This window comes from Bos taurus, chromosome 29 (genome assembly GCF_002263795.3).
Source record: "Bos taurus isolate L1 Dominette 01449 registration number 42190680 breed Hereford chromosome 29, ARS-UCD2.0, whole genome shotgun sequence".
Taxonomy (NCBI): domain Eukaryota; kingdom Metazoa; phylum Chordata; class Mammalia; order Artiodactyla; family Bovidae; genus Bos; species Bos taurus.
In genome coordinates, this window is record NC_037356.1 from 9,517,557 (window position 1) to 9,545,054 (window position 27,498).

A 27,498-nucleotide genomic window follows, 5' to 3' on the forward strand; every position below is an offset into this window, starting at 1 on the left:
TGTTTAGGAATAACTTCTAGATTTTCCCTAAAGATGAAATATTTATCTACTGATTTAGCTCCTGTTGACCTCACTGTGGGAGAAGGCAATGGCAACTCACTCCAGTACTCTTGCCTTGAAAATCCCATGGGAGGAGCTTCGTAGGCTGCAGTCCATGGGGCCGCTAAGAGTCGGACAGGACTGAGGGACTTCCCTTTCACTTTTCACTTTCATGCGTTGGAGAAGGAAATGGCAACCCACTCCAGTGTTCCTGCCTGGAGAATCCCAGAGATGGGGGAGCCTGGTGGGCTGCCGTCTGTGGGGTCGCACAGAGTCGGACACGACTGAAGCGACTTAGCAGCAGACCTCACTGTTGGTGTACCAGCACAGAGGCCATCCAGTAACTTATTAAATAGAACCCGGAGAAGAATAGCAAGGATGTCTTGAAAATTGGGTAACTCCATGGCCCAATGGACACAGGGCAGCAAACTGGGCACCAAAGCACAGGCGGATTGCAGATGCAGTGAAGGAAGTCATTACAGTTTTGAGAAATTTGGGTTGGCTCGACAAAGATGAAGCCTGCTGGTTTAAGTACTTTATGTTCTTGGCAAAAGCACAGTGCTGCAGAATTTCACCAGCCATCATGAAATAAAAGAGGGGAAAGGGAATGAGAAGAGACCACAAAATTCATGATGACACACAAAATGTTAACTATCTATTAGCTTTGCATCTTCTGAGAGTCACCAGACTGAAGCACAGTATTCCGGACTTGGCTGGCAGATGGTGTACACAGACTCTCGAGTATGTTAGCATTTCACATGAAACTAGCAAGACTACAAAGGACTACATGGTGCATTAACGTTCACAGAGGTTTAAAAATTTATCCTTAGTGTTGCAAGTGGGGCCCTAATAACATTTTAAGACTTTAAGAGGTCTGGATCTCATGTAACAGATTCACAGGATATAGTAACTCTTCTAAATGCCCACAGGACGGTTTCAGTGTCTTCTTTCCCTAAAAATCTGGTTTATGCAAGAGAAAAGAGGCCAAAGAGAACAAAGACTAACCAGGGGCAGATGCCAGGTGATGATGTCTGGGTTCTCTGAATGGGACGTCTCCATTTACCACCTCTCACTTCCTTCTATGGTCTGGACCTTTAATCACCACAGCAGTCAGCCCTTGTAGGGTCAAGCTAATCTCTGGTGACATCATCCTACTACTTCCCTTTTGAAATTCCAGTGAAGCTATGTGTTTCCTGTCGTATTTGACGCCCCAAGAGAACCCTGGTCCATTAGTATTCAAATATAGACTGGCATCAACGCGTCGCGTTTTCAGAGAAGCGATAAACAAAAACAGGTGGTATTTCCAAGCGTCTCAAGAAAAAGGGTGGGGAAAGAAAAAAAAGAAACAAAACACAAAACCCAACCTTCCTGGGTCAGGAAGCAGGGAGAGCTTCAGTGCCCACTGAAGGGAGAGACCTGAGAATGGGTCGACGGAAGCCTTGCCCTTAAAGTCAGGAGAATGGCTTCGGAGGGGCGGCGGGGGGCATCACTGAACACCCCGTTCTGATTCTACAACGAAAAAAAGCCCCGGGAGCTCCGACACCCGCTTCCTCAGGGAGGGGCTGAGGAGGCGGCCGCACCTCCTCTTTGTCACACCGTCGCTTCCGACCCAACGCTGGGACACCCCGGAGGCAGGCGAGGGGCGCAGCCGCACGCCCCGCCTCCTCTCCGTGAGCCCGCCCCTCTTTGTGACCCCGCCCCCTCACAGTGACCCCGCCCCCTCCCTGTGACCCCCCCCCCCCCCCCCCCCCGCGAGCCCGGCCTCGGGCGACCTGTTGGCAGGGAGCGTCACGTGACGCGGCGGGCCGCGCACTCCCCCTCCCCCCTCCCCCGCGGGCGGGCCTCCTGTTGCGCCCGCCGGGCGGGTTCCACCACGTAACGCGCGGGCGCCGCCCCGCTCTGCCCTCGCCGAGCGAGGGAGGGCGGGTGCCGAAGAGGACGGAGAAGGGAGAAAGGGGGCGGGAGGAGGAGGAGGAGGACGAGGAGGAGGAGGAGGAGGGGCGGCGCCCGCGTCACGTGACCCGGGGCAGCCCGGAAAGCTCCGAGGAGGAGCCTGGCGCCGCCATTTTCCTGCAGCCGTCTGTGCCTCTCGCCCTGCCGGGCTCCAGCTGACCAGGGGAGGGCTGGGCTGAAACTGAGGCGGGGGCCGGCGGAGTAGACGACGCCGCGCCTGACCCCGTGGCGGACCGGAGCCGGCTCTTTCCGGTCCGGGTGGCGGCGCGCGGCCCTGAGCCCCGCCCCGGGCCGGCAGGCGGAGGAGGAGGGGGGCCGGTGCGGGGTTAAGGGGGTGCGGTGGGGGCGGGGGGCGGTGGGGGGCCCTCCGGCGCTTGGGGGTGCCAGTTCCCCACCGGCTGCCGAGCGGGAGGGCTGGCGGAGGAGCCGCAGAGATGTCCGGCCAGAGCCTGACGGACCGGATCACCGCCGCCCAGCACAGTGTCACCGGCTCCGCCGTGTCCAAGACAGTATGCAAGGCCACGACCCACGAGATCATGGGGCCCAAGAAGAAGCACCTGGACTGTGAGTGACGGCCCCCGCGCGTCTCACGCTGCCTCTTCCCTCAGCTGCGGTCTCCTCGGGGCCCGGCGGGTCCTGGGTTCCCCTCCCGGAGCCGTGTTCTCTCTCTTTCTCGCCTCCATCACACCTGCCCTCACGGCTTCCGTTCCCGGTCTGGACCGTGCCTGACTAGCCCGTCGCCCCCCCGGGTCCCCGGGGCCCCGCCGCAGCCGGCCGCCCGCCCCCCACCTCGCCCCTCGCCCCTCGCCCCCCGGCCGCCTCCGGTCCTGGCGCAGCCCTCTGTCCTCTGTCCTGTCTCCGCACCCAGCCGCCCGCTCCCCGGCGTCTCCCCGCCGCCGGCTCCCGGCCTCAGCGCCCCATTGTTCCCGCAGCAGCCTCCTCGGGGTTTCCGTGAGCGCCCGGACCCCCCCCCCGTTTCTCCGCAGCCCCCGAGGGCTACCTTCCCCCCGAAGGGACAGTCCCCACTCTCTGCTCCGCCAGCCTCTCCCGTCCCTTCCCTCCCCCCCGCTTTCTCATCCACCTTTCCTCCTTCTCTCGGGTTACCTTTCTTCGCCTCCGTAGCTTAAGTTCCCCTCGTCTCATTGTAAATATTATAACTCAGTCCCCGACTCCCCCCCCCCCCCCCCGCCTTCCCCTGGACTATTTTTCTTTTTAGAATCGTGAAAGTAAAGGGATTCCGTTGGTGTGGGGACAGCATTGTGGGAAATTCGGGATTTTTAATCACCCCTGGTGGAATTTAGCCATTGTGTTTTCTTGCTTCGGACTGGAATAAGTTGTGAATGTCAGGCGCACCCCCCGTCCCTTTTTTTTTTTTGGTCTGATGGGGATACAGAAAAATGTTTGCTGATTTTGGTGTCAGTTCTAGTAAAGCTGTTAAACCTGGCGGTTTCAGTTTAAACGCTTTAGTGAAGCGTAGACTATTGGAATTCAAAGTGGATAAGTAATCAAACCCACAAATAACATACGTCTTTTAAAAAACTGGTGAAAAGTATTTGGTGATGCTTGAGTTTGGACTCCGCTCTATTTTATGCTGGTTGTCTTTTGGGACACTAGCTTTTCTTACACGGCATAACATTACACCGTTCACTGACAAATACAGTTACTCCAGATAACTCCTCCCAACTTTTTCCAAACCTGGAAGCCACCTGTAATATCCTTTTTTATTCCACTCCTTTACCTCAAGGTACAAAGATCAGTGGATTACTCAATCTTTGACACGGTGGAGCTTTGACCTGAAACTTTAAGGGAAACATGGGCGAAAAGGCATAGTTAAGAAATAAGTTCCTTTTTTTTTTAATGGCTCTTGGACACAGAAGCCTGACTGACTTTTATCCTCGATGAAAGTTACTTTGCTTTACTGTTTGAAGCAAGAGTGAGCATGTCCTGAGAGAGAATTCACTGACGGGAGTCCTGTTTTGATTTCTCGCTTGGACTTTGGCCCTAAGGTTTGCGCTTTTATTAAAAAAAAATGCACAAAATGTGAATTCTTCCAAGACGCTTTGCTCGTGAAGTACTGTTAGAACAAGTTATTGCTACAGACAAACCCATTATTCATTGTGACTTGTTCCTTCCTTGTGGAAAAGTTTAAAAAAACATTATTACTGCTCGGTGGTTCTTTCTGATGTGCGGTTCTTGCAGGTTGCTTGTTAAACCATCAATCCTAGACTGTTTTAAGGAATTCAGAATGTTATTTGGTGACACTTTCGTAAACGGAAAATTGTTTAAAATGCATTATGAAGCCGTAAGTGCTTTTTTGATTATCTGATATTTGGAATAGACATTTTTACTGTTCACTTCTCTTCAAATAACTACTTGGATTTCTCTATTCAATCTATGGTTGCCCTAACAATTCTTTTGTGAGGTTGGTTTCTGTTGCTTTTCAGTGTTAAAGAAACTACTTGTGACTTTGTGAACTGTTACCCTCGTCTCTCATTTCAAAATGATAAATTATAACAAGAATAGATACCGGTTTTAAAAGTCCTTTTAAAGATTTTTGTCTTATTTCAAATGTTGCAGTTCTAACACATTGTGGAAAAGGTCAGAAAATAGGCTAGGTAAGTTTAGGAGAGTGAGACTTGCTTGTGGTTTTATGAATGTGAAATGTTGGCCTTTTCTCTTATAACGGAAGCTACTGCAGAATCGAACTGGGATTACGTTTGGTATGGGTAATGGCACATTTGTAGTTCTTTTTCTCCACCACCGCTGTGTTTATACATTCCTACTTGTTTAGAACTTGAATATTGCTGATAATGTTTGATTTTTTTTTTTTTAATCTGTGTAGATAAGGTGCCACTACTCTTATTTCTTTCAAATGAAGTTTTAAAAATACACTAATACTGTCTTCCCTATATTGTTTAAAACACTTATATAACCAGTTCCATTAATAAAGTACACTTAACTAAAGTTTGACCAATGAGTGGCTTTTCTAAACACCCTCTTGCCTTACACACTTTAACATAGTTTGAGGAAATTCAAAAGGCTTTCACAAACACTTTTGGGTTTTGACATCATGGACTTTTTTTCCCCCCAAACTTTAAACTTTTTATTTCGTATTGGAGTATAGCCGATTAACATATGTAATTAAAAATTATGGTAGTTTCAGGTGAATAGTGAAGGGACTCAGCCATATGACACCATGGACCTTTAGGGCTTTAATGCAGATATAATTTTTCTTCTTTTAGGAATTTTTCTAGTGAAGGCTTAGTTCTGTTGTTGCACCTTTTAATATCCTGAGAAACTGTTGCCTAATTAGTTGAGCCTAATGAAAATGGTTTCATTTTTTAAATGTTAGTAGTTAATAAAAATATGCTTAGAACTGGTTTTTTTTTTTCCTCTAAGCCTTTAGAGTGTGGAGGTGGTTTCTGTGCACCTTGCCAAGGTCTGTCCATATTAGGAAATGATTATTGTAATCCATGAATTATGGCCTTATGCATACTGCATTGTATATATGTTTAAGAAAGAGCTTTTGCTTTGCTTATAGAGGTCAATAGATAATAATGTTAACTAGTGTCCACAGTGGGAAAAGAGTTGTCAAACCTCTGAAACACATTTTTAAAAATAAACATGATTTGCATTTAATTCCAGGCCTCTAATGTCCATAATCAAGGTAGGAGAATAGCAGCCCTTGTACCTGAAGGACTTCTGTTTGCCAGGCACTTATTAACCATTATCTAATTTAATCCTCGCTCATAGCTATGGGATAGGCAAGTCATAGGCATAGAAGGTTGTCTCTTACTCCATTTAAAGAGATGGATGTAGAATGCTGAACACATTGATTGAAGTACACAGAACAATTTTATAATTTACAATTTCTTAAAAACATTCTTAGCAGATTTCACAGCCTTCACTCTGCTTTTGACAAGAACACTTTTCTTTTTTCTATACTAGTTTTCTTTCCTTGGGCATTTATGTTGTGACATGTTTCACTGAAATGAAATACTATGTTAACAGATCTAATGTCTACACTTTTATATCCATGTTTTTCGCGGTTAATTTCAAGAGGCATTTCATCCTAGCCACCATCTGCCTTCCATTTTGCACAACAAAATCAAAATCACATTCTTATTAAGTATTCATTGTAAGCGTATCTCTAAGGTAGATACAGTGTGGGTATTTGTGTGTTGTGTACTGGATTTAGACTCAGCCTAATTTTAATTGTGAAATTTGTGCATGCTTTTAAAGTAAGAATTTGTGAATGCTTTGAATTTATAGAAGGTGTAATTTGTATTTGGGTTAGTGGTTTTTATAACATTGAAAATACATATAAAATATTGACATGCAGCTGAATAATGGTCTTTTAAAGCAAATTATTGGTTGATTTTTAATGTCTTAATGATATTCAGTGGGTACTTAGTTTTTGTATTATCAAGAAGATGTCTGGTAACTGAAATCTAATCTGCAAGAAAATACATGCGAAGAAGGTAGTAAGTGGAAGATCTGCCTTTGATGGCTCTTGTTTAGAAATTAGGAAGCTGAGGCTTTCCAAATGGACAGTTATTTTGTATTTATGTTTGGGCTTACTGTTCTTTCTCATAAGAATCACCATAAGAATTGTGGTTTATATTTTCATTTTCATTATATGACTTATTCTGTCCCTTATTCCTTTAATAGTTCTGAAATACAAAAAATGGTGATTGAGTCATCAAAGTGGTAATAGTAAGATTTGACTACTTCTGTCAATGCAGGAGGTGTACAGTAGAACTCCACAAATATAAGTTTTTTCCTCCTCGATATATTTAGTTCTATTTCTGGATAGTATGTATTCTAAAAGAGAAACCCAGAAAAGAATCTGATCTCTAGCCATTTCAGTACCTGCCTTATTTGTAATTAGCAAATTAATTATAAAATATCTTTGTAAAAATTAGGCATCACTGGTGGACTTGTTATTTTAAGAAATAATGTTTAGATTTTATTCATCTATTTTTTATTCGTGTACCAGTGCTTTTTATGTTTGTATGTTCTGTGTATCTGAATAATTTTTAAGATGTCTTTGAATTTAATTTTGACTCATTTGATTATCTCTCCTTTGATTTGTAGAATACTTGTATTTAATTATATGTTTTTTTTATTAGCTTTTGAAAGCTCTTCTACTTAATCCTTTAGTTTTTTGGCTGTGCTGAAGGCTTGTGAGATCTTAGTTTCTCAACCAGGGATTGAACCTGTACCTCCTACAGTGGACGCGTGGAGTCCTTACCACTGGATAGCTAGAGAATTCCCTAGATGTTTTAAAAATACATTAATACAATTTATTTGAAATAGTCAGAATTGCTTTAATTTAAATAAAATAGTTTATTTTGATTGATTATCACTTAGAATACTTAATGTGAAAGTTCACCTTTGTAATACATGGAAATCTCTTTTGTTCTGTGTTTTTTTTTTTTTTCAGTTTCAAAGTGCCTAGTTCCATGATTTCACCCTTAAAATCAAAGAAGTAAGAAAAATAAAGATTTCTTGGCCAGAGGTTACAGCCCTACCAAGGAGAAGTAGGGTTAGATTTTCAAAGTAAAGGCTTACTATTTGCTCTTCCTGTTCTTTTGGTGGCTGAAGTGGCATTTCCGTTACTTTGTGTTCTGTCTCAGTATGTTCCCTGTTAAATGGCTTTATATATTTCTCTAGAGAATTGAAGTTTTGGATTTAACCTTTTAGAATTTTGTATATTCATTGTGTGTGTGTATATATATATAGTACTTTTCATGGAGAATTGTTTGTGGACAGTTAGAATTTACTAATGATATTCCTTGAAAAGGGTATTTTGATGACCCTAAACCTTTGTGTTAAAAATTACTTTCAGGATTGTAGTTTGCCAGATTATAAGAATACCAAGGGTTTTTGAAGTTACATTAGAATATAGTAGCAGTACTCATAGCTAGGCATGTGCTTTGTGCTTATGCCTGGATTGTGTTTATATTTATTTAACAAATGTTTATTTGTGCGTACTTTGTGCTGGGCACGCACATTACTGAACACTTTGTATTTATTAACTTGTTTATTCCTTTCAATAACTTTGTGAGAGAGATTTGTATTATTATTACCATTTTGCTGAAGAGGGAACTAAGGCATTGAGTTTAGTAATTTGCCCAAGGTTGCATAGAACTGGGATTTGAACCCAAGTGGTCTGGCATCAGGTCTGGGTTTCACCTTAGTGTGACTTTTTATGTAATGCTTTTCTATTCCAGGAAATGGATAAGCCATATTTATTTACTCAAGGCAATGTTTTTCTTTTTCCTGGCCATGCATGTGGGATCTTAAGTTTCCCAACCAGGGATCAAACCCATGTCCCCTAATGTGGAATCACAGAGTCTTAACCACTGGACTGCCAGGGAAGTCCCTTGCAGTGTTTTTTGCAGTGTGGTCCTCTGCCTCCTGGGAGTCCCCAAGACCTTTTCAGCATATTTGTGAGGTCAAAACTGTATACATATGCTGAGACATTGTTTAGCTTTCCCATTTTCATTCTTCCACTATTGCACAGTGGAGTTTCCTGGAGGCTATGTGATATTGCAACAAGTTGAATGTAGTAGCAGATAGAAGAATCTGTTTTTTATTAACCCAGATAGTAAAGAGTTTTGGAAAAATTATGAAGCAGTGCTACTGTTCTAAATTTTGGTTTTGGAAAATAGTTATTTTTTATGAAAAATGTTAACATGATGAGTTTTATTATTTTAAAATGAATTAATCTTTAAAAACTTCTGAGTTTTAATTTCTAACCTTCACAATAAATATCAGAGAAAAACCACATAAAAGCTCTTTGGAGTCCTTAATTTTTAAGATTGTAAATGTTCTGAGACAGAAAAAAAAATGCAACTTGAAGGAAGAGTGTATGTTAAGGAAAAGAAACTGAGTAACTAGATTTAAGTGGTCCTTGCAATTCTCAGAGTAATTTTGCATTTGATTTGATGGGTAACAGTGACCCAGTCATTGTTAAGACTGAGCAAGAGATGTGACATAATCCTTTGATTATGCCATACTGTTGAGTAGAGTGGAAAGAATGTGATGTGTGACTTTCAAAGGAGACTGCACTGGGGCAAAGAGTTCTAACAGTCATAATGTAATTTTTCCTAAAAGACCTTGATAAAGTCCGTCTTTAGTTGACACTCTCGATCCTCTTTTTCCTCACTTTTTGGTTTTGTTGTATTTTGTTTTAAATATAGCTGAGCTGTTTATTTTTCAGCTAAGCAGGTTGGGTACCAGTTGTGCCAAAGTAAGTTCTTGACTCCAAAACTGTTAGCCATCCTTTGCAGATACCATTCCTAGGACACAAAATATCTTTGCGCTCTGTGTCAAAACAGATCCATCCTTCCTCTTTAACCTTCTTTAAACTAACTTGCTTTTGTTAAAGTTCATGTTTTAAATCACCTCTTTCATAAGGACACTACTGAACAACTCCCCCTGGTTATTCTGATTCTCTGTATATTTTGGGTTCATGCGTATTTTAATTGTGAATAGAAACTGTTCTTTTTTGTACTGTTGTATATCTCTTCTCACAGTACCTAATCAGTGGTGCTTTGGGTACTCATTAAATACTGAATGCACGCTATCTCCTGTCACAGCTCAGGCTGTTGAATGAACCACTTATGGACATAGTAGCATCGAGATCTATTCCAGTAGATATTTTAACAGTGTTTTTATGGGCATTATCTTAGTTCCAGTGAATGATAATCACTTGGTTACAAAATTATATATAAAGTCGTTCAGTAGCATTGATAAAAAACATATCAAATTGCTGTATTTCATGGGACCCATGAGGAATTGAGGTTTAGTTTTGTTTCAGTATTTTGTGATTTTCCCAAAGTGGTGGTATAGTAAAGAAAAAAATTTCATGGTTACAGCTACTCAGTTTGAAAGCTCTTTTAAAATGCATGACTTTGAGGATGTGGTCTTAAAAGAAGAAATTAATTTTAAGAATTATATTTGAAATATGTATCAGAGTTGCTTCCTTGTACAGCTCCAGGAGGTGCTGATCACATTATAATCTATGTGGAGGCTGCTTCCTGTATATAACTGTATCGCAACTTCACTTTAGATATAGGAAAGGTTGCAGTACACGTTAAGTAGATAATGTCAGAATGCAAAAGAGATGACTGTTTTAGAATGGAGGTTGGAGTGATAATAGTGATGGCTGTGATAGTAAGACCACTAAATCTAGATCATCAATCAGTTGATTCCAGGGGCTGGTACGAATTGCTGAAAGTCTTCTCTGAATGCTTGGAATTCCAGGAGTGATTTCTGAAATGGTGCTGGTATTTATAGTCATAAACTTGGTACTTGAAAGCTTGCTAGGGGCCCTGATTTACTCAGGGGAAATTTTTTCCAGGTAGTGATTGAAGTGCTTTTCCAAACTTCTATCCTCACTTAAAGAGAGCAGGTGTACTTTACAAGTGACTTCATAGGGTCTACTTAGTTGCTGTATTTTAACGTATGGTGGTGGTTTAGTTGCTCAGTCCTATCCGACTCTTTCGTAACCCCATGGACTGTAGCCCGCCAGGCTCCTCTGTCCGTGGGATTTTCCAGGCAAGAATATTAGTGTGGGCTGCCATTCCCTTCTCCATAGCAACTTCCCAACCCAGGGATTGAACCTGAATCTCCTGCATTGGTAGGAGGATTCTTTACTACTGAGCCACCAGGGAAGCCCCATTTTAATGTATTGGTTCATCCAACAAGTTCAGCCTACCCAATACATTTTTCTGCTAATTATAGGTCTTTATAGGTCTCCTCATGTGATTTATAAGCTCTAAGAAAAAGCGTCATGATGTGTGTGTGTGTATTAAGATTTTTATGTGCTGGTAATAGAGTTGGACTGTGAAGAAAGCTGAGCGCTGAAGAATTGATGCTTTTGAACTGTGGTGTTGGAGAAGACTCTTGAGAGTCCCTTGGACTGCAAGGAGATCCAACCAGTCCATTCTGAAGGAGATCAGTCCTGGGTGTTCATTGGAAGGACTGATGCTGAAGCTGAAACTCCAATACTTTGGCCATCTCATGCGAAGAGTTGACTCATTGGAAAAGACTGATGCTGGGAGGGATTGGGGGCAGGAGAAGAAGGGGACGACAGAGAATGAGATGGCTGGATAGCACATCGCTGACTCGATGGACATGAGTTCGGGTGAACTCCGGGAGTTGGTGATGGACAGGCCTGGCGTGCTGCGATTCATGGGGTCGCGAAGAGTTGGACACAACTGAGTGACTGAACTGAACTTAATAGAGTTCGTTATCTTGTGAAAGCTTGAGAAATACAGAAGTAACATTTTAAATACATCTCCTGTGCAGAAATATTACTTTAGTTCATGCATATATCAAAAGTAATTACAGTGATATTCACTCTGGAAAGGGTTTGCAGACCTTTTTGTTGTATTTGAAACAATTCTTTACAGAAATTTGATTTCATGCACGGTATTGAACAATTTGAGATTTTGTCATTTAAGTCATACAGAGCTATTGTGAAAAGGGGGATTGTGAGGTAAAGGGATTCTTTTATGCAAAATTTTTGGGAAGTGCTGCACCTCATGGCATGTGGTATTTTAGTTTTCCAACCAGCGGTCAAACCTGCTCCCCGTGCAGTGGAAGTTGGGAGTCTTAACCAGTAGACTGCCAGGGACGTCTCTTGTATGCAAGTTTTAAATTGAGATGTAGTTCACATAACATCCGATATTCACAATGTTGTGTGTAACCTTTACCACTATCTAATTCCAGAATATTTTCTACCACCTCAAAAAGAAAATAGCTATCTGTTCGCAGTCAGCTCCCCAATCTCACCACCCTCTTTCACTGGCAACCAGTAATCTGCTTTCTATCTATGGATTTTCCTTATCTGGACATTTCATATAAACAGAATCATACAATTCTTGGCCTTTCATGTCAGGTTTCTTTCACTTAGCATAAAACTTACCAGGTTTGTGGATGTTGTAGCATGTAACAATACTTCATTTTTTCTAGAACCCCTAATAATATTCCCTTTATGGATAGACCACATTTTGTTCTTTCGTCCATTGATGGACATTTGGGCTGTTTACCCCTTTAAATCCACCAAGGATAGTATTGCTATGAACATCTGTATAAAAATGTTTGTGTTAACACGTGTTTTCAGTTCTCTTGGGTATGTACCAAAGAGAAGAATTTCTGATAGTTAAATGTTTAACTTTTTGAGGGTTTACCAGGTTGTTTTCCACAGCAGCTGTACCATTTTATATTCCCAAGAGCAATGTATAAAGGTTTCAGTTTCTCTGTATACTTTCTAACACTTATTATTTTCAGGGTATTTAAAATTTAATTAAATTTTTTTCATTGTAGTCATCCTAGTTAAATACATACATACGTGTGTTTATGTGTGTATAATGATTTTGCTTGAAGTGAAGTGAAAGTTGCTCAGTCGTGTCCGACTCTTTGTGATCCCATGGACTATACAGTCGTTGGAATTCTCCAGGCCAGAATACTGGAGTGGGTTGCCTTTCCCTTCTCCAGGGGGATCTTCCCAACCCAGGGATTGAACCCAGGTCTCCTGCATTGGCAGCAGATTCTTTACCAGCTGAGCCACAAGGGAAGCCCGAGAATACTGGAGTGGGTAGCCTATCCCTTCTCCAGTGGATCTTTCCGACCCAGGAATCAAACCTGGGTCTCCTGCATGGAAGGTGGATTCTTTACCAACTGAGCTATTAGGGAAGCTGGTAATGATTTTGCTTAACATTTTCCAAATGACTAGTGATGTTAAACATCTTTTTAATGATGTTGAGCTTACTGTCCATTTGTATATTTTTGAAAATATGTCTATTCAGATCCTTTGCCCATTTGAAATTTGGCTCTTTATTTATTTGGAAGCCCAGAAGAGTTGTTTGGTATTCTGGAGAGTAGGTCCTTATGTGACTTCTATGACTGTTTTTTCCCATCCTGCGTTTTACCTTTCTACTTTTTTGATAGTAATCCCTCTACACCCTGCCCTTTTAAAAATTAATTGAAGTATAGTTGATTTACAATATTTTATTAGTTTCAGGTATGCAGTATAGTGATTCATAATATTTTTATAAATGATGTGCAAACCTTTTTAATTTTGAAGTTCAGTTTTTTGTATTTTCTGTTATTTGTGCTTTTGCTATTTCATCTTAAGAAACCGTTGACTAGTCCAAGGTTATGCAGATTAAGGCCCTAACTACTCCTGAGAGTTTTATGTTTTTTAGCTCTTTTAGGTTTGATCAGTTTTGAGTTAATTTTTATATATGGTGTGTGGTGGCAAGGTGATAGTAAGGAAAATGGAGGATATTTGAGTTTTTCCCCTTCTTTTGAGGTTGACATGGGGTACAACTCTGCTTCTTCTGTGTGACATAGAAGTAGAGACTAATGAGGGACAAAAAATTTTCCTTAATGCATTCTCCAGTACTGGTATAATTCATTGACTGTGGAAAATTAATGTCAAACATTTTTAATTGGGTAGAGCACTTAATCTAATCCAACAAACTTTTTTTTTTTTTAACGTTTTCAGGGTAGTTTAAATGTGTGAAGAGATAACACATAGTTGGATGAGGATCAATAAGCAGTTACTTTTGTTGACACAGAATGGTGTGTATGATTCCATAATATCTTACACTTACCCATAATGACACTTTTCATGTGATGCAACGCTCTATAGCTTCTATAATTATAAATTTATAATTGCATGTCTTCTTTACTGTGCTAAATAGAGCATATAGCAAGTTTGTAATGAAAAGATGCTTAAAGAATGAAGGAGGGATATCATTTTCTTGGGGGATTGCTAATGTGTTACCAAACAATGTTTTAGGTTTTTTCTGTGAAGGAAGAGAAAGATTGTTGTAGGGGTAATGTCTTCACTATGAGTAGTAGTTGTTCGGTTAACCTTTTTTCTGTTTTCATAATGAAGCTACTTTTTATTCTTTATGGTTTGAGAACATGAGGAATTATGGATGTTAAGAAGTAGACTTCCGGAGTTAGATTATATAAAATTAGGGTAGTTTGACACACTTAAAATATTTATTCCAGGACCTATTTAATATTGATATATTTGACTTCAAATGTTTCTTATGCTTTTTTTCCCCCCTATTATGAATTTTATTTGCTAACGTATGATTGTTGTGAGTGTATTCCTGGCAGCCTTTGACTTTAGACTCTGTGTTATCTGCAGTAGTTCACTTGACCGCAGAATGCTGTAAATGCTTTCCTTGCTACCTGCTTGTGTGTCTTGTTGTAAGACATTGGCAGAACATGTAAAGTGCAAAGGAAGATAGTTAGAAATGAAATATATAACTTTAATAGGCTATATAATGAATGAACTGGATGTTGACCTTGATTGACTTGTTGAAATCCAAATTAATTTTTTGGAAAGATAAATCTTAATTCATTTGTGTACCCACAGACTCAAGAACTGAGCATTTTGTTTGACTTTATGTTTCTTGGAGAAGGCCTTGAATGGAAAAAGAATTATATGAGCAGATTTTTTTTTTTAATTTCATATATTTTAGTAAAATTATCTAGTAAACTATATTATGATCTTTTGCTTGTTCTATGAGCAAGACTATGGGGTGAAGGTTCAGAGATTGAGTTGTGTTGAGTTGCACAGTGCCAGCAAAAACCCTGGTTAGAAAGAAGCATTAAGTGGGTGGAGTGGTAAAGAAAAGTGATTGAAGTCTAGGAAATATTGGAAAAATGAATGACACTTGGTCATTACCCTAAAAGGAACATGAGAGCTAATGGTGAAAATGTGTAAACAAATAACTAATACATTGAGATAAATGCGTAATATTATTTACATAAAGTATGAGAATATGGGATGGAGTAATTAATTTTGAAGGAGTTAGTGACAGCTTCGTAGAGGAGGTAACAGATATTTTAAGGATGAACAGAGATTTGCCAGACGGACAGAGAAATTCCTTCTAAATAGATTAGCACATGCAGTGACACAAAGGTAAGAAAGAGCATTTTGGTGTGTTTGGTGAAAACTGTGAGTAGTGAGTGTCATATGGTGGAAGGTAAACTGTTAATGAGAATGGGGGGTGATGAGGTTGGAGAGAGAGCCCTTAAGTGTCTTGAAACGGACAGGAGTTACCTTGATAAACTGGTCTCTTCTGCCCAGATCTTCATTTTAGACTCCCTTTCCTTCTGTTAGCTGCTCTCACAGTTTTCCATGCCAGTGTCAGAGAACTGCAGAAGTACTGAATGTTGTTATATGTGGTCGTTTGGGTCGCTGAATGAATAGAACCAGGTACACTGATTGAATGACTTTTGTGGGCTTGTCTGCAGGTAGAAGTTTTTTTGTTTCAACTTTATGAATGAACTTAAACACAAACTATCTTATTATCTGATGACAGTCAGTGTGAATAGGAAAAGTTTGCTAAGATTCTTGGGGGCATGTTTGATTTATGTGATTTAACAATTGATAGCAATTTGTTACATAGGATACATTATTAGTTTCTTTAGCTTTTTAAAGGTCAATTTCTCACGAACAAGACTTTATTAGTCTAATGGAAATTAATACTCATTAGCAATTACGTGTTGTCTACTAGTATAAACAAGCTACTGTGTTGAGATTATTGAGAAATCTAAAAGTGAAATTATTTGTTTGATCATGTCCTTGGTCTAGTAAGGAAGACGACATATACAGATAGTTACATTATGGGGCAACAGTGTAAGATAAGCTCAGAATAGATGTCATTGAAAATTAGAGGGGAGAGAGATAATTGCTTTTGATAAAGGAGGAGAAATGGACCTTAAATGGCAATTAGGAGGGGTAGGCATTTCAGGTGGAGGAAAGAGCATGAGCAAACTTTGTAGGTAGCAAACCTGGAACTGTGTTTGGGAAACAAAGGAATCTAGATGGTAAACAGGAATCTACCTTCCTTGTAGATGATAAATGGGCTGCTTTGAGGCCAGAGGAAGGACAGGTCAGGCTTGAGGGGAAGTATAGTTGGAACAACTGTCTGGGATGAGATTGTGGAGAGAATATGGATTTTAATCCTGTGACCTTTAGATATTTCTCATTTCCTGGCTTCCCTGGTGGCTCAGAGGATAAAGCATCTGCCTGCAATGCAGAAGACCCAGGTTTGATCCCTGGGTGGGGAAGATCCCCTGGAGGAGGGCATGGCAACCCACTCCAGTATTCTTGCCTGGAGAATCCCATGGACAGAGGAGCCTGACAGGCTGCAGTCCACGGGGTCGCAAAGAGTCAGACATGACTGAGTGACTTCACTTTCTTTCTTTCACTTTGGGCTACTGTAGGTAAAGTGATGAATTTGTGAATTAATGCCTTAAACCTTATTTTTATCCCTTATTTTTATTTCATAGAACTATAGAAATCTAAGCATTATTTTTGTTTCAAAGATTCTTTGTTTGATGGAGAGACTATTTCTTGAAGTATATGTATACTGTGAATATATATTGTGGATGGAGGTTGCATCCTGGAACTTATATTAGGCCAACACTGCATCCATTTTTGTGATTGTAGCTGCTTACTCTTTTTTGTTCGGCAACCATCTGTGTACTTGGGACCACCACTAAGAGAAGATCAGGGAGTTTCCTGGCTGTGAGGTTAGGACTCTGCACACTAATTGCTGAGGACCCAGGTTCAATCCCTGGTCAGGGATCAGTCAAAAAAAACCACAAAGTTTGCTTTTATTTGCAGGTACATGTATGTATAGTTGCTCTTGAGCTAACTTTTCAAATACAGCATGAGCTATCTTTATTTTTGGCAATATTTTCACCTTTTGTGACTTTAAGCAACTTATTGGTATCATTTAGAATAATCCTTAGTTGTATACAATCTAAATTACATTAGGAAACTTGTAATATTTATTGTGCTGCCATCCATGGGGACACAAAGAGTTGGATATGACTGGGTGACTGAACAACAACAACAGTATTTATTGTACCTTTTTAAGTGCAGTTTGCCTATCTTCACATAGCAGTTTTGAAAAGGGAGGGGCAAGATTTTGGAAGTGTGTACCATTTTTATCAGGAGAGTAGAAAACAAAACATCTCACTAATTGTAGTTCCTAGCTTTGTTTCAGGTGAGATACTGAGAAGTTGGTCTAGTTTTGATTTATAAGGCCACTGTGAAGATAAATACAAAATTGAATGGATTGCTCTACATGAATTTGTTTTTAAGAACTGAATATCCAAGAGGGTTACAGGATAGCTGCATTTGATCTTTTGAAGATCTGGCTTGTTCTTTACATGAAAGACATTATCTTCTGTTTTCAAATCTGGGAGATACAATTACATTATCCTTATTCCCATTTGTACATTTGTTTTTAGAAGTAAAACCACTCTTTAATAATCACTGAGAAGTTAAGGTTTAACAGGCAGTATTTCCTTTTTTATTTTTCTTTTCTCAACATTAGCTTTTATAACTTTTCTTCACAGAACTGTATAGTTGTATATTAGTTAGCAGGTTTGGAATTAGTGTTAGGTGTTAGTTTAGTATGAGGTTTTAGATTTGGTATAGGATAAACCCTCCTTTATTTTTGTTTTGCATATTCTTGCAAAAGGTTGTTTCGAATTGGTGACCTGGAGTGGACAAAGTCATTGTTTTCAGGTGACTTGGGTAGCACATCCCAGAGACACTGCATGAACGTAGCTGAGTGGCAGAAACAAGAAGGATAAGTACTGACGTAAAAGTTAGTTATAGAAAAAGAAATGAATTATAGAGTTGCAACTGGCAGCTAAGTTAGAAAGGTATTTATAAAGCAGCTCAGGTGCCTGAGACACTCCTTGACTGATTGCAGAAAGAAAACCGCTTCTTCCTATCAGGAGGTGGAAACGATTTTAAGAGTAGCTTAAGCTGCTTCTTATCTTTATGCTTGTAGACTTAACCTAAAAATGCTTTTTCTTTTATTTTCCTCATCAGTTAGGTTTTCCTAACTTAGCCAGTGACCAACCAAGAAGGTGTTGTAGCTTTTGAGGCCCTTTATAAACATAGTTTACTTGCTCTCCTATTATTTAGAATTAGTAATGATTACATCTCTGGGGCCGAAACCTTGGCTTTTTAACCTTGCATATAAATGAAGGCTTGTAGTAGTTAAGGCATTTTGAGATGGGAATACCAAAAATCTTGAAACCTGTTTCTTGTGAACTTGGGTTGAATATTATGATTCCTTCGGTATACCCTGTCAACTTCAGTTTATTGCAGTCAGAATGAAAATGAGGATGCCAATGCACAGAATATACATACCAGATAAGAAGTGGTTACTGTCTGTACTAGAAATTAGGTTTGTGAGGGCTAAAGAGAAATGTGTGAATTTTAGAATAATTGGAGTAGGTGATGACAAGACTTGAACCATGTAGAATGAACAGAAAGAGAATTCAGAGAAAATATGTATATGTCTTCATCTATCCTCTAGTGGAAAGATTACTGTTTTAAATAATCAGCTATTGGTTTGTGTTAACTTAAGGTAGGCAGGTATTTAAAGTTTTTCAATGGAGATAACAGCATCCCTTGTCTTGTCAAAGTGTTAGTTGTTCTGTCGTGTTGGACTCTTTGCCACTCTGTGGACTGTAGCCCACCAGGCTCCTCTGTCCATGGAATTCTCCAGGCAAGAATACTGGAGTGGGTAGCCATTCCTTTCTCCTGGGGATATTCCAGACCCAAGGGTTGAACCTAGGTCTCTTGCATTGCAGGCAGATTCTTTACTGTCTGAGCTACCAGGGGAAGCTCTTTGCCTTGTCAAAGGCACCAGTAATACAGAATTAAAGGACTGAGAATTGAAAGAACTTTTTGGCAAACCCAATATGAAGAAATCCCCACATATAAAGATTTTGCCACTCTTAAGATTGAGTGCAAGTATCTGGTTAACATTTCTCAGTGGGAAGAGGTTGGGCTTTATAAATTTTTTGAAGGTTTTGTAAGACACCTTTTGGAGGTGGTTTCATAGTACTATTGGAGAAGGGAATGGCAACCCACTCCAGTGTTCTTACCTGGAGAATCCCAGGGACGGGGGAGCCTTGGTGGGCTGCTGTCTATGGGGTCGCACACAGTCGGACATGACTGAAGCGACTTAGCAGCAGCAGCAGCAGCATAGTACTATATTGGAAAAGTGATGGAGGAATAGTCTACTAAAGTTGACTAATAAAATATGATACTAAATAAAATAAGTGATATCTAATATTTCATGGTGCTTTAAAGTTGTAAAGTATTCTGAATATGTTGTCTTACAATATATTCTTGTGAAAATTAATGACTGCTATCCCTGTTTTTAAAACAGAGAACTTGAAACTGGGTGAGTAATTAACATGCCTTGAAGTTATAAAGGTGTAGAATAGTGACTCTAGAATTTGGTTCTAGAGCCGCTAGTTATTCTGAGTCACTTCATCCTGTAATAGTATAATCCTAGCACATGGAAATGGATTTGACCAAGCACGGAAGTGTTGGAGAGACAGTCTAGAGCAGAATTTTAGTGATGGGTGGAATTAGCATCCTCATGATTACTGTTCAAAGCAGATTGGAAACAAATTGGATATCTTAGGACAGACTGTCAAATAAGTGTGCGTCAGAGAAGGATTCTTAATAGGGAAAAATGAACTTCAAAGAAATAAAAAGAACTAAAAACCCCACACCCCCTTCTCCCCACCTGCCAATCAACCCTTCTGGAAGGTAGCCAGTATAGCAGTGAAAGGGAAAGCTAATGTTCTCCAGTATTTGTCAAATTTAGGCAAGGATTATGCTCTAAAAGTAGCAGTCTTCACAGTAGTAGTGTTTTAGTTGGGTAGAAGGCTATTTGGGGAGTCCTTGTCACTATAGCGGAATGAAGCAGGGCAAAGACTAAGAGTTTTGCCAAGAAAATGCACTGGTCATAACAAACACCCTCTTCCAATAACACAAGAGAAGACTCTATACATGGACATCACCAGATGGTCAATACCGAAATCAGATTGATTATATTCTTTGCAGCCAAAGATGGAGAAGCTCTATACAGTGAACAAAAACAAGACCAGGAGCTGACTGTGGCTCAGACCATGAACTCTTTATTGCCAAATTCAGACTTAAATTGAAGAAAGTAGGGAAAACCACTAGACCATTCAGGTATGACCTAAATCAAATCCCTTATGATTATACAGTGGAAGTGAGAAATAGATTTAAGGGCCTAGATATGATAGAGTGCTTGATGAACTATGTAATGAGGTTCGTGACATTGTAGGGGAGACAGGGATCAAGACCATCCCCATGGAAAAGAAATGCAAAAAAGCAAAATGGCTGTCTGGGGAGGCCTTACAAATAGCTGTGAAAGGAAGAGAAGCGAAAAGCAAAGGAGAAAAGGAAAGATATAAGCATCTGAATGCAGAGTTCCAAAGAATAGCAAGAAGAGATAAGAAAGCCTTCTTCAGCGATCAATGCAAAGAAATAGAGGAAAACAACAGAATGGGAAAGACTAGGGATCTCTTCAAGAAAATCAGAGATACCAAAGGAACATTTCGTGCAAAGATGGGCTCTATAAAGGACAGAAATGGTATGGATCTAACAGAAGCAGAAGATACTAAGAAGAGGTGGCAAGAATACACAGAAGGACTGTACAAAAAAGATCTTCACAACCCAGATAATCACGATGGTGTGATCACTGACCTAGAGCCAGACATCCTGGAATGTGAAGTCAAGTGGGCCTTAGAAAGCATCACTACGAACAAAGCTAGTGGAGGTGATGGAATTCCAGTTGAGCTATTCCAAATCCTGAAAGATGATGCTGTGAAAGTGCTGCACTCAATATGCCAGCAAATTTGGAAAACTCAGCAGTGGCCACAGGACTGGAAAAGGTCAGTTTTCATTCCAATCCCAAAGAAAGGCAATGCCAAAGAATGCTCAAACTACCGCACAATTGCACTCATCTCACACGCTAGTAAAGTAATGCTCAAAATTCTCCAAGCCAGGCTTCAGCAATATGTGAACCGTGAACTTCCTGATGTTCAAGCTGGTTTTAGAAAAGGCAGAGGAACCAGAGATCAAATTGCCAACATCCGCTGGATCATGGAAAAAGCAAGAGAGTTCCAGAAAAACATCTATTTCTGCTTTATTGACTATGCCAAAGCCTTTGACTGTGTGGATCACAATCAACTGTGGAAAATTCTGAAAGAGATGGGAATACCAGACCACCTGATCTGCCTCTTGAGAAATTTGTATGCAGGTCAGGAAGCAACAGTTAGAACTGGACATGGAACAACAGACTGGTTTCAAATAGGAAAAGGAGTTCGTCAAGGCTGTATATTGTCACCCTGCTTACTTAGCTTATATGCAGAGTACATCATGAGAAACGCTGGGCTGGAAGAAACACAAGCTGGAATCAAGATTGCTGGGAGAAATATCAATCACCTCAGATATGCATATGATACCACCCTTATGGCAGAAAGTGAAGAGGAACTCAAAAGCCTCTTGATGAAAGTGAAAGTGGAGAGTGAAAAAGTTGCCTTAAAGCTCAACATTCAGAAAACGAAGATCATGGCATCTGGTCCCATCACTTCATGGGAAATAGATGGGGAAACAGTGTCAGACTTTATTTTTCTGGGCTCCAAAATCACTGCAGATGGTGACTGCAGCCACGAAATTAAAAGGCGCTTACTCCTTGGAAGAAAAGTTATGACCAACCTAGATAGCATATTCAAAAGCAGAGACATTACTTTGCCAACAAAGGTTCATCTAGTCAAGGCTATGGTTTTTCCTGTGGTCATGTATGGATGTGAGAGTTGGACTGTGAAGAAGGCTGAGTGCAAAAGAATGGATGCTTTTGAACTGTGGTGTTGGAGAAGACTCTTGAGCATCCCTTGGACTGCAAGGAGATCCAACCAGTCCATTCAGAAGGAGGTCAGCCCTGGGATTTCTTTGGAGGGAATGATGCTAAAGCTGAAACTCCAGTACTTTGGCTACCTCATGCGAAGAGTTGACTCATTGGAAAAGACTCTGATGCTGGGACGGATTGGGGGCAAGAGGAGAAGGGGACGACAGAGGATGAGATGGCTGGATGGCATCACTGACTCGATGGACGTGAGTCTGATCAACTCCAGGAGTTGGTGATGGACAGGGAGGCCTGGCGTGCTGCGATTCATGGGGTTGCAAAGAGTCGGACATGACTGAGCGACTGATCTGATCTGATCTTATCTGTCACTATAGCAAAAGAGAAATTGGTGCAGGGTTGGTATTGTGAAATGAAGGGAGAAAGGGGATTAAATTTTCCTGCTGCTTGTCTGGACCATTTTAAGATTTATATCATCTTAACAATCAAGTGAAAGATACATTCTTTCAAATTTGAGGAGTTCCTCAGATACCCATTCAGAAACAGAATGTGAGTATTGAAAACTATTTGTGATATTGCTGCTAAGTTACTTCAGTCGACTCTGTGTGACCCCATAAATGGCAGCCCACCAGCCTCCCCCGTCCCTGGGATTCTCCAGGCAAGAACACTGGAGTGGGTTGCCATTTCCTTCTTCAATATTTGTGATATTATCTGTACCTAAATACAGATACTTGCATGAAAGAACAAACTTTTTATTCTTACTCTTTTATTATTAGTGTTTTTGAAGTTGGTACATAAAAGCAGAACTAAATAAAAACGTACTGTAATTACTATGTACAATATATGTTGTGTTAAATCCATTGTTTCCAAATACTGTAGTAGTAGAGGTCAGTTTATCAAAGTGTCTTATATTGAGAAATACTTAAAGTCTATATTTAGGGGAAATAAATCCATGATTAACTGTTCAATGTGCAGAATAAGTTATGATTATGTCAAATTTTAATAGAACTATCTTCAAAACACTGATTTTTGCTTTAAAATACTTAGGTTAATGACTTTTAAACATAGAGTGATTCAGATACCTTTATTTTGGATTAACTTCCCTATTCTCTTGCATAGTTCTGAGAAAAATGTTTTCAGATCAACAAACATTTAAACTGGTGGGGTTTTTTAATTCTTTAATATTACTGAAGCATAGTTTACATGGGATTTTTAAGTTGAAAAAATAATATCTTCAATTTTAGCAGTTTTATAAAGTAGATTTGAATCTCAGAATATATTATGCTTTGTATGAAATTCATTTGTCATGAACTTTTCAGATTCTTTTTTTTAATATGAGAAATGGGCAAACATGGGTTTATAGTGAATTTTATAAAAACAGCTGTATGGTTATGAAATGTATGAAAATGGAGATCTTTTGGCTGAAATGTTCCTAGTAATCACTAGGAAAAATACTTTGTCCTTAGTTTAGAGTGATTTATTAATAATGTATTATTTCCTCACATTTTTCACTTACAGAGCATTATTTCAAAACTTAAAGGCATGTAGATGGGCTGTTATTTGGTGGTTACTATTTTGGGTTGTATCTGTCATTACTGTTTATATCAGTTAGAAAAAAGATTTTTCAGAAATGGCTTTTACTCTAAGAAGGGTGCCTGCTTCATGAACTGTAGTAGATGACTGGTGCTGCTTTGACTCACTGAAGGGGAACATACTGCTCTGCTTTAATTTTGAAGTGTGTGAATAAATGAGATTCCCACCGTCTCTTACTGAACTATCTGGGTAATGCTAGAGGCTTTTGCAGGATCAACAAGGTTGCTGTTCATCAAGACTTAGGTTTGGCAAGGGTGAAGCAGACAGGTGATGGAATGAATGCCTCCGTACTTATGTGTTACGTGGATGATGGTAAATGATCATGGCAGTCAGTTCCATAGGCCTCCAAGCCACTGGAGTAACACTGTCATTGTTACTGTAATTTTCAGTAGTCTTTATCCAAGGCTCCTGATTATCGTATAAATAACAGCCTCCGCCTAATACTTGGCCCATTCTTTTTAAGGGCTAAGAAATCCTTTGCACTCACCATTTGACATGCTTTTGTTCGTTTATTGATTGTTTCTCTCACTAGTATATAGTGGCAGAAACTTTGTCCACTATTGTGTATTTCTTAAATATTTGGCATATTATGCAATGAGGGTTGTTGCTGTTCAGTTGCCCAGCCATGTCCAACTCTTTGCGACCCCATGCAATGAGTATTATAGAAGAAATGAGATTTCTGTTCATACTGAGGTTTGCAAAGTTGTGGGAAGATGGAATATAAAGATTCTATTGTTCTAATTGCATTGGAGACATGAAACTTGTGTTTTCTGGATGAGGTAGATTCTGGCACAGAGGCTAACTACAATTTATTATTCTCTCTGTCTAGACAGATTTAAATTCTTAAGAGAAGCCATTAAAATTCTTTTGGATTCCTACTTTCTAGAAGTGGGCTTGGCTGTTACTGAGTAACATTAATCTAGCTGTGGGGAGGACTTTTTGCCTCCTCGTCTCTCCTCTCTGGATCTTAGAGTGGGGAAACGGACTTTTGTTTCACCTGTAAATCTACAAGTATTTATCCCATCATATCAATGCATGTACAAAATAGCATGCCACACATGTGAACAATAAAAGCAAAAAAAGATTACTGAATTTATTTTAACAAATCTAAGAATGAATCTTGATCACTTAAAAATGGTGGGACAGTCTTGTAACAGTTGAGATTATATTTCTGTTTTTTAAACATAAGATATTTTTGGACATAGAGGTGAAAATTTCTAGTATTTACAGTTTCCCAGAGAAGAAATCTGAGAATCATTTACATAGAGGTTTTTGTTGGGGATGAGAGGACAAAATAGACTGGAAGCATGTTTGTGTAGGAAGGCTAGGACCAGAATTTAGCCCTCAAAGAAAGAAAAATGCAAATACATTGGGGGTAGATGGTGATAGTGTGTTAATTCCTTAGCTGCATGTAGACTTATTAGGTCACTTATAACCAGGGTGACATATAATTTATATTCCAAACTGGGGCACTGTTGAGAGTGAAGGTATATGCTGTCTGAATGGAACACTGGGACAACGGGTGTAAACCAAGACTGTTTCAGGAAAACGAGGACATTTGCTCACCCGCTGGTAATAACATACTTTTCTCCAGACTTAGTCCCAGTTATTTGAACTTCTCCATGTAATTTGTTTTCTCCTTTAGTGAACTCTAACGTGCATTCACAGAGTCTCTTACGCTTTGGTTCCTTTTACCTGGTCTCGGTGGAATGAAAGAATTCTTTGCATATTTTCTGCAGTCCTGGACTGTTCTGACTTACAGCATTGGTAGAGGTAAGTACAGAGCTTGTTCTGTGTTGTTAGCTAACCTTTTATTCTGCTTAGGAAATCAGCTTTTGTGTGTTTCTGATCCAGTGTTTGAGTGTTTTGAGAGCTGTGGTATGTCTCCTTAACTGGATTGATGAACTGTTATCAAGTTGTTAGAATGTAGTGAAAAAAAGAGTTTGTAATTTTGGCATTTACTCTTAAATTGCTTGGTACATATTTAATAACATATTGTTTTCTTTTCTATAGGTGGGATTGTAATTCTGAAATTTCAGATCTTCAGAGAAGGGAAGGAGAACACCTTGTGCTTATACCACGGACATGTAATTTTTTTTTATGTTGGAACACTGTAATGCTTTTGTTTTCCTATTCAACTTAAATAAAAATTTTTATTCTTATATTAAGTGATGTGTTTTTATTCTATTAAGTAACTTCTTATTGTTATCTTACATTGTGTGGAAAATTAGACATTGTAATAGTACCTCTGAGATAGTGCTTACCAAAATGCGATTCTCCTCACCTATGAAATCTTATTTGAAATCTGGGTTGGGACTAAAGTTATCTAGGTTTGGAAACTGCCTGAAATCCTAAACAGTCTAAAAATTAAGGTGTTTGTTTATAGCTAAACTTGGAGCCATGACTGTTCTTGTGTGTGTGTGTGCTCACTCGCCCACTTGTGTTCAGTTCTTTGTGACCCGGTCCATAGACTGTAGCCCACCAGGCTCCTTTGTCCATGGAATTTTCCAGACAGGGATACTGGAGTGGGTTGCCATTTCCTCCTTCAGGGGATCTTCCTGACCCAGGGATCAAACCCGTACCTCTTGCATCTCCTGCATTGGCAGGTGGATTATTGACCCTCGTGCCACCTGGAAAGCCCCATGTCTGTTCTTAACAGAGGCCTATTGTTTCTCTGTACAGTCTGCCATCTAGTGGTAGGAATGCAGAGTACACCACAACAACATGGTTTTCAGACTTTTCCTGTTACAAATGCTTTACATAGGAGGCTGAAGCATTTTCATAGGGGTGAAACGACTATTTCAGTTGAAAAAGAAGGTAGTGGCTTTGAATTCTGAGAGTGTTCCAAGACCATGTTTTTCTATATAATGGTTTCATGACTTGAACTTTCTTCTGTTCTTGTTGTGAGATTTTTATGTATTCATAACAAGTTGATGTCATAAAGAGACAAATGCCTAAATAATAATAGATAATTTTAAGAGACAGTAGTTTGAGCTGATTTGAAAAATATGCTTTGTGTGTGATTAAAATTTTAAGGCAACTGTTTGATGATGGCATTAACAAAAACAATTTATTTTAAACTTTATGGACAGTTTAGCAAACTTGGCTTGTATAATCGGTGATACAAGAGGTAAATTTCAGCAAAGTATTAATGTAGAGTACCTTAGGGTTGGCTTTGTTTACCTAGCTCCATCTGAATTCTTTCTTCTCTTAGATATACCTTTGTTAGTTCTACTTCTTTCCTTTGCTACAGATGTACAGGAGACCAGTCCTTTCTATTTTTTAAAGTGTTCTAAAGATGCTAGTAAAGTAATGCTCAAAATTCTCCAAGCCAGGCTTCAGCAATACGTGAACCGTGAACTTCCTGATGTTCAAGCTGGTTTTAGAAAAGGCAGAGGAACCAGAGATCAAATTGCCAACATCTGCTGGATCATGGAAAAAGCAAGAGAATTCCAGAAAAACATCTATTTCTGCTTTATTGACTATGCCAAAGCCTTTGACTGTGTGGATCACAATCAACTGTGGAAAATTCTGAAAGAGATGGGAAACCAGACCACCTGACCTGCCTCTTGAGAAACCTGTATGCAGGTCAGGAAGCAACAGTTAGAACTGGACATGGAACAAGACACTGGTTCCAAATAGGAAAAGGAGTCCGTCAAGGCTGTATATTGTCACTCTGCTTATTTAGCTTATATGCAGAGTACATCATGAGAAATGCTGGGCTGGAAGAAACACAAGCTGGAATCAAGATTGCCAGGAGAAATATCAATCACCTCAGATATGCATATGATACCACCCTTATGGCAGAAAGTGAAGAGGAACTCAAAAGCCTCTTGATGAAAGTGAAAGAGGAGAGTGAAAAAGATGCCTTAAAGCTCAACATTCAGAAAACGAAGATCATGGCATCTGGTCCCATCACTTCATGGGAAATAGATGGGGAAACAGTGTCAGACTTTATTTTTCTGGGCTCCAAAATCACTGCAGATGGTGACTGCAACCATGAAATTAAAAGAGGCTTACTTCTTGGAAGGAAAGTTATAACCAAACTAGATAGCATATTCAAAAGCAGAGACATTACTTTGCCAACAAAGGTCCATCTAGTCAAGGCTATGGTTTTTCCAGTGGTCATGTATGGATGTGAGGGTTG

The 27,498-nt window shown here is 39.7% G+C and overlaps 1 protein-coding gene across 24 annotated transcripts in view; it reads left to right on the top strand.

Annotated features, from left to right (window-relative positions):
• Positions 1-2,100: 2,100 nt before the first annotated feature.
• PICALM (phosphatidylinositol binding clathrin assembly protein) overlaps positions 2,101-27,498 on the top strand; it is a 101,469-nt gene continuing 76,071 nt past the window's right edge. For 23 of the 24 annotated variants that reach the window (XM_059882885.1, XM_059882888.1, XM_059882887.1 and 20 more), the window contains exon 1: positions 2,101-2,556. In XM_059882885.1, the coding sequence (XP_059738868.1) occupies positions 2,427-2,556 (130 nt within the window). In that variant the 5' untranslated portion in view covers positions 2,101-2,426. 24 annotated transcript variants of the gene reach the window in all.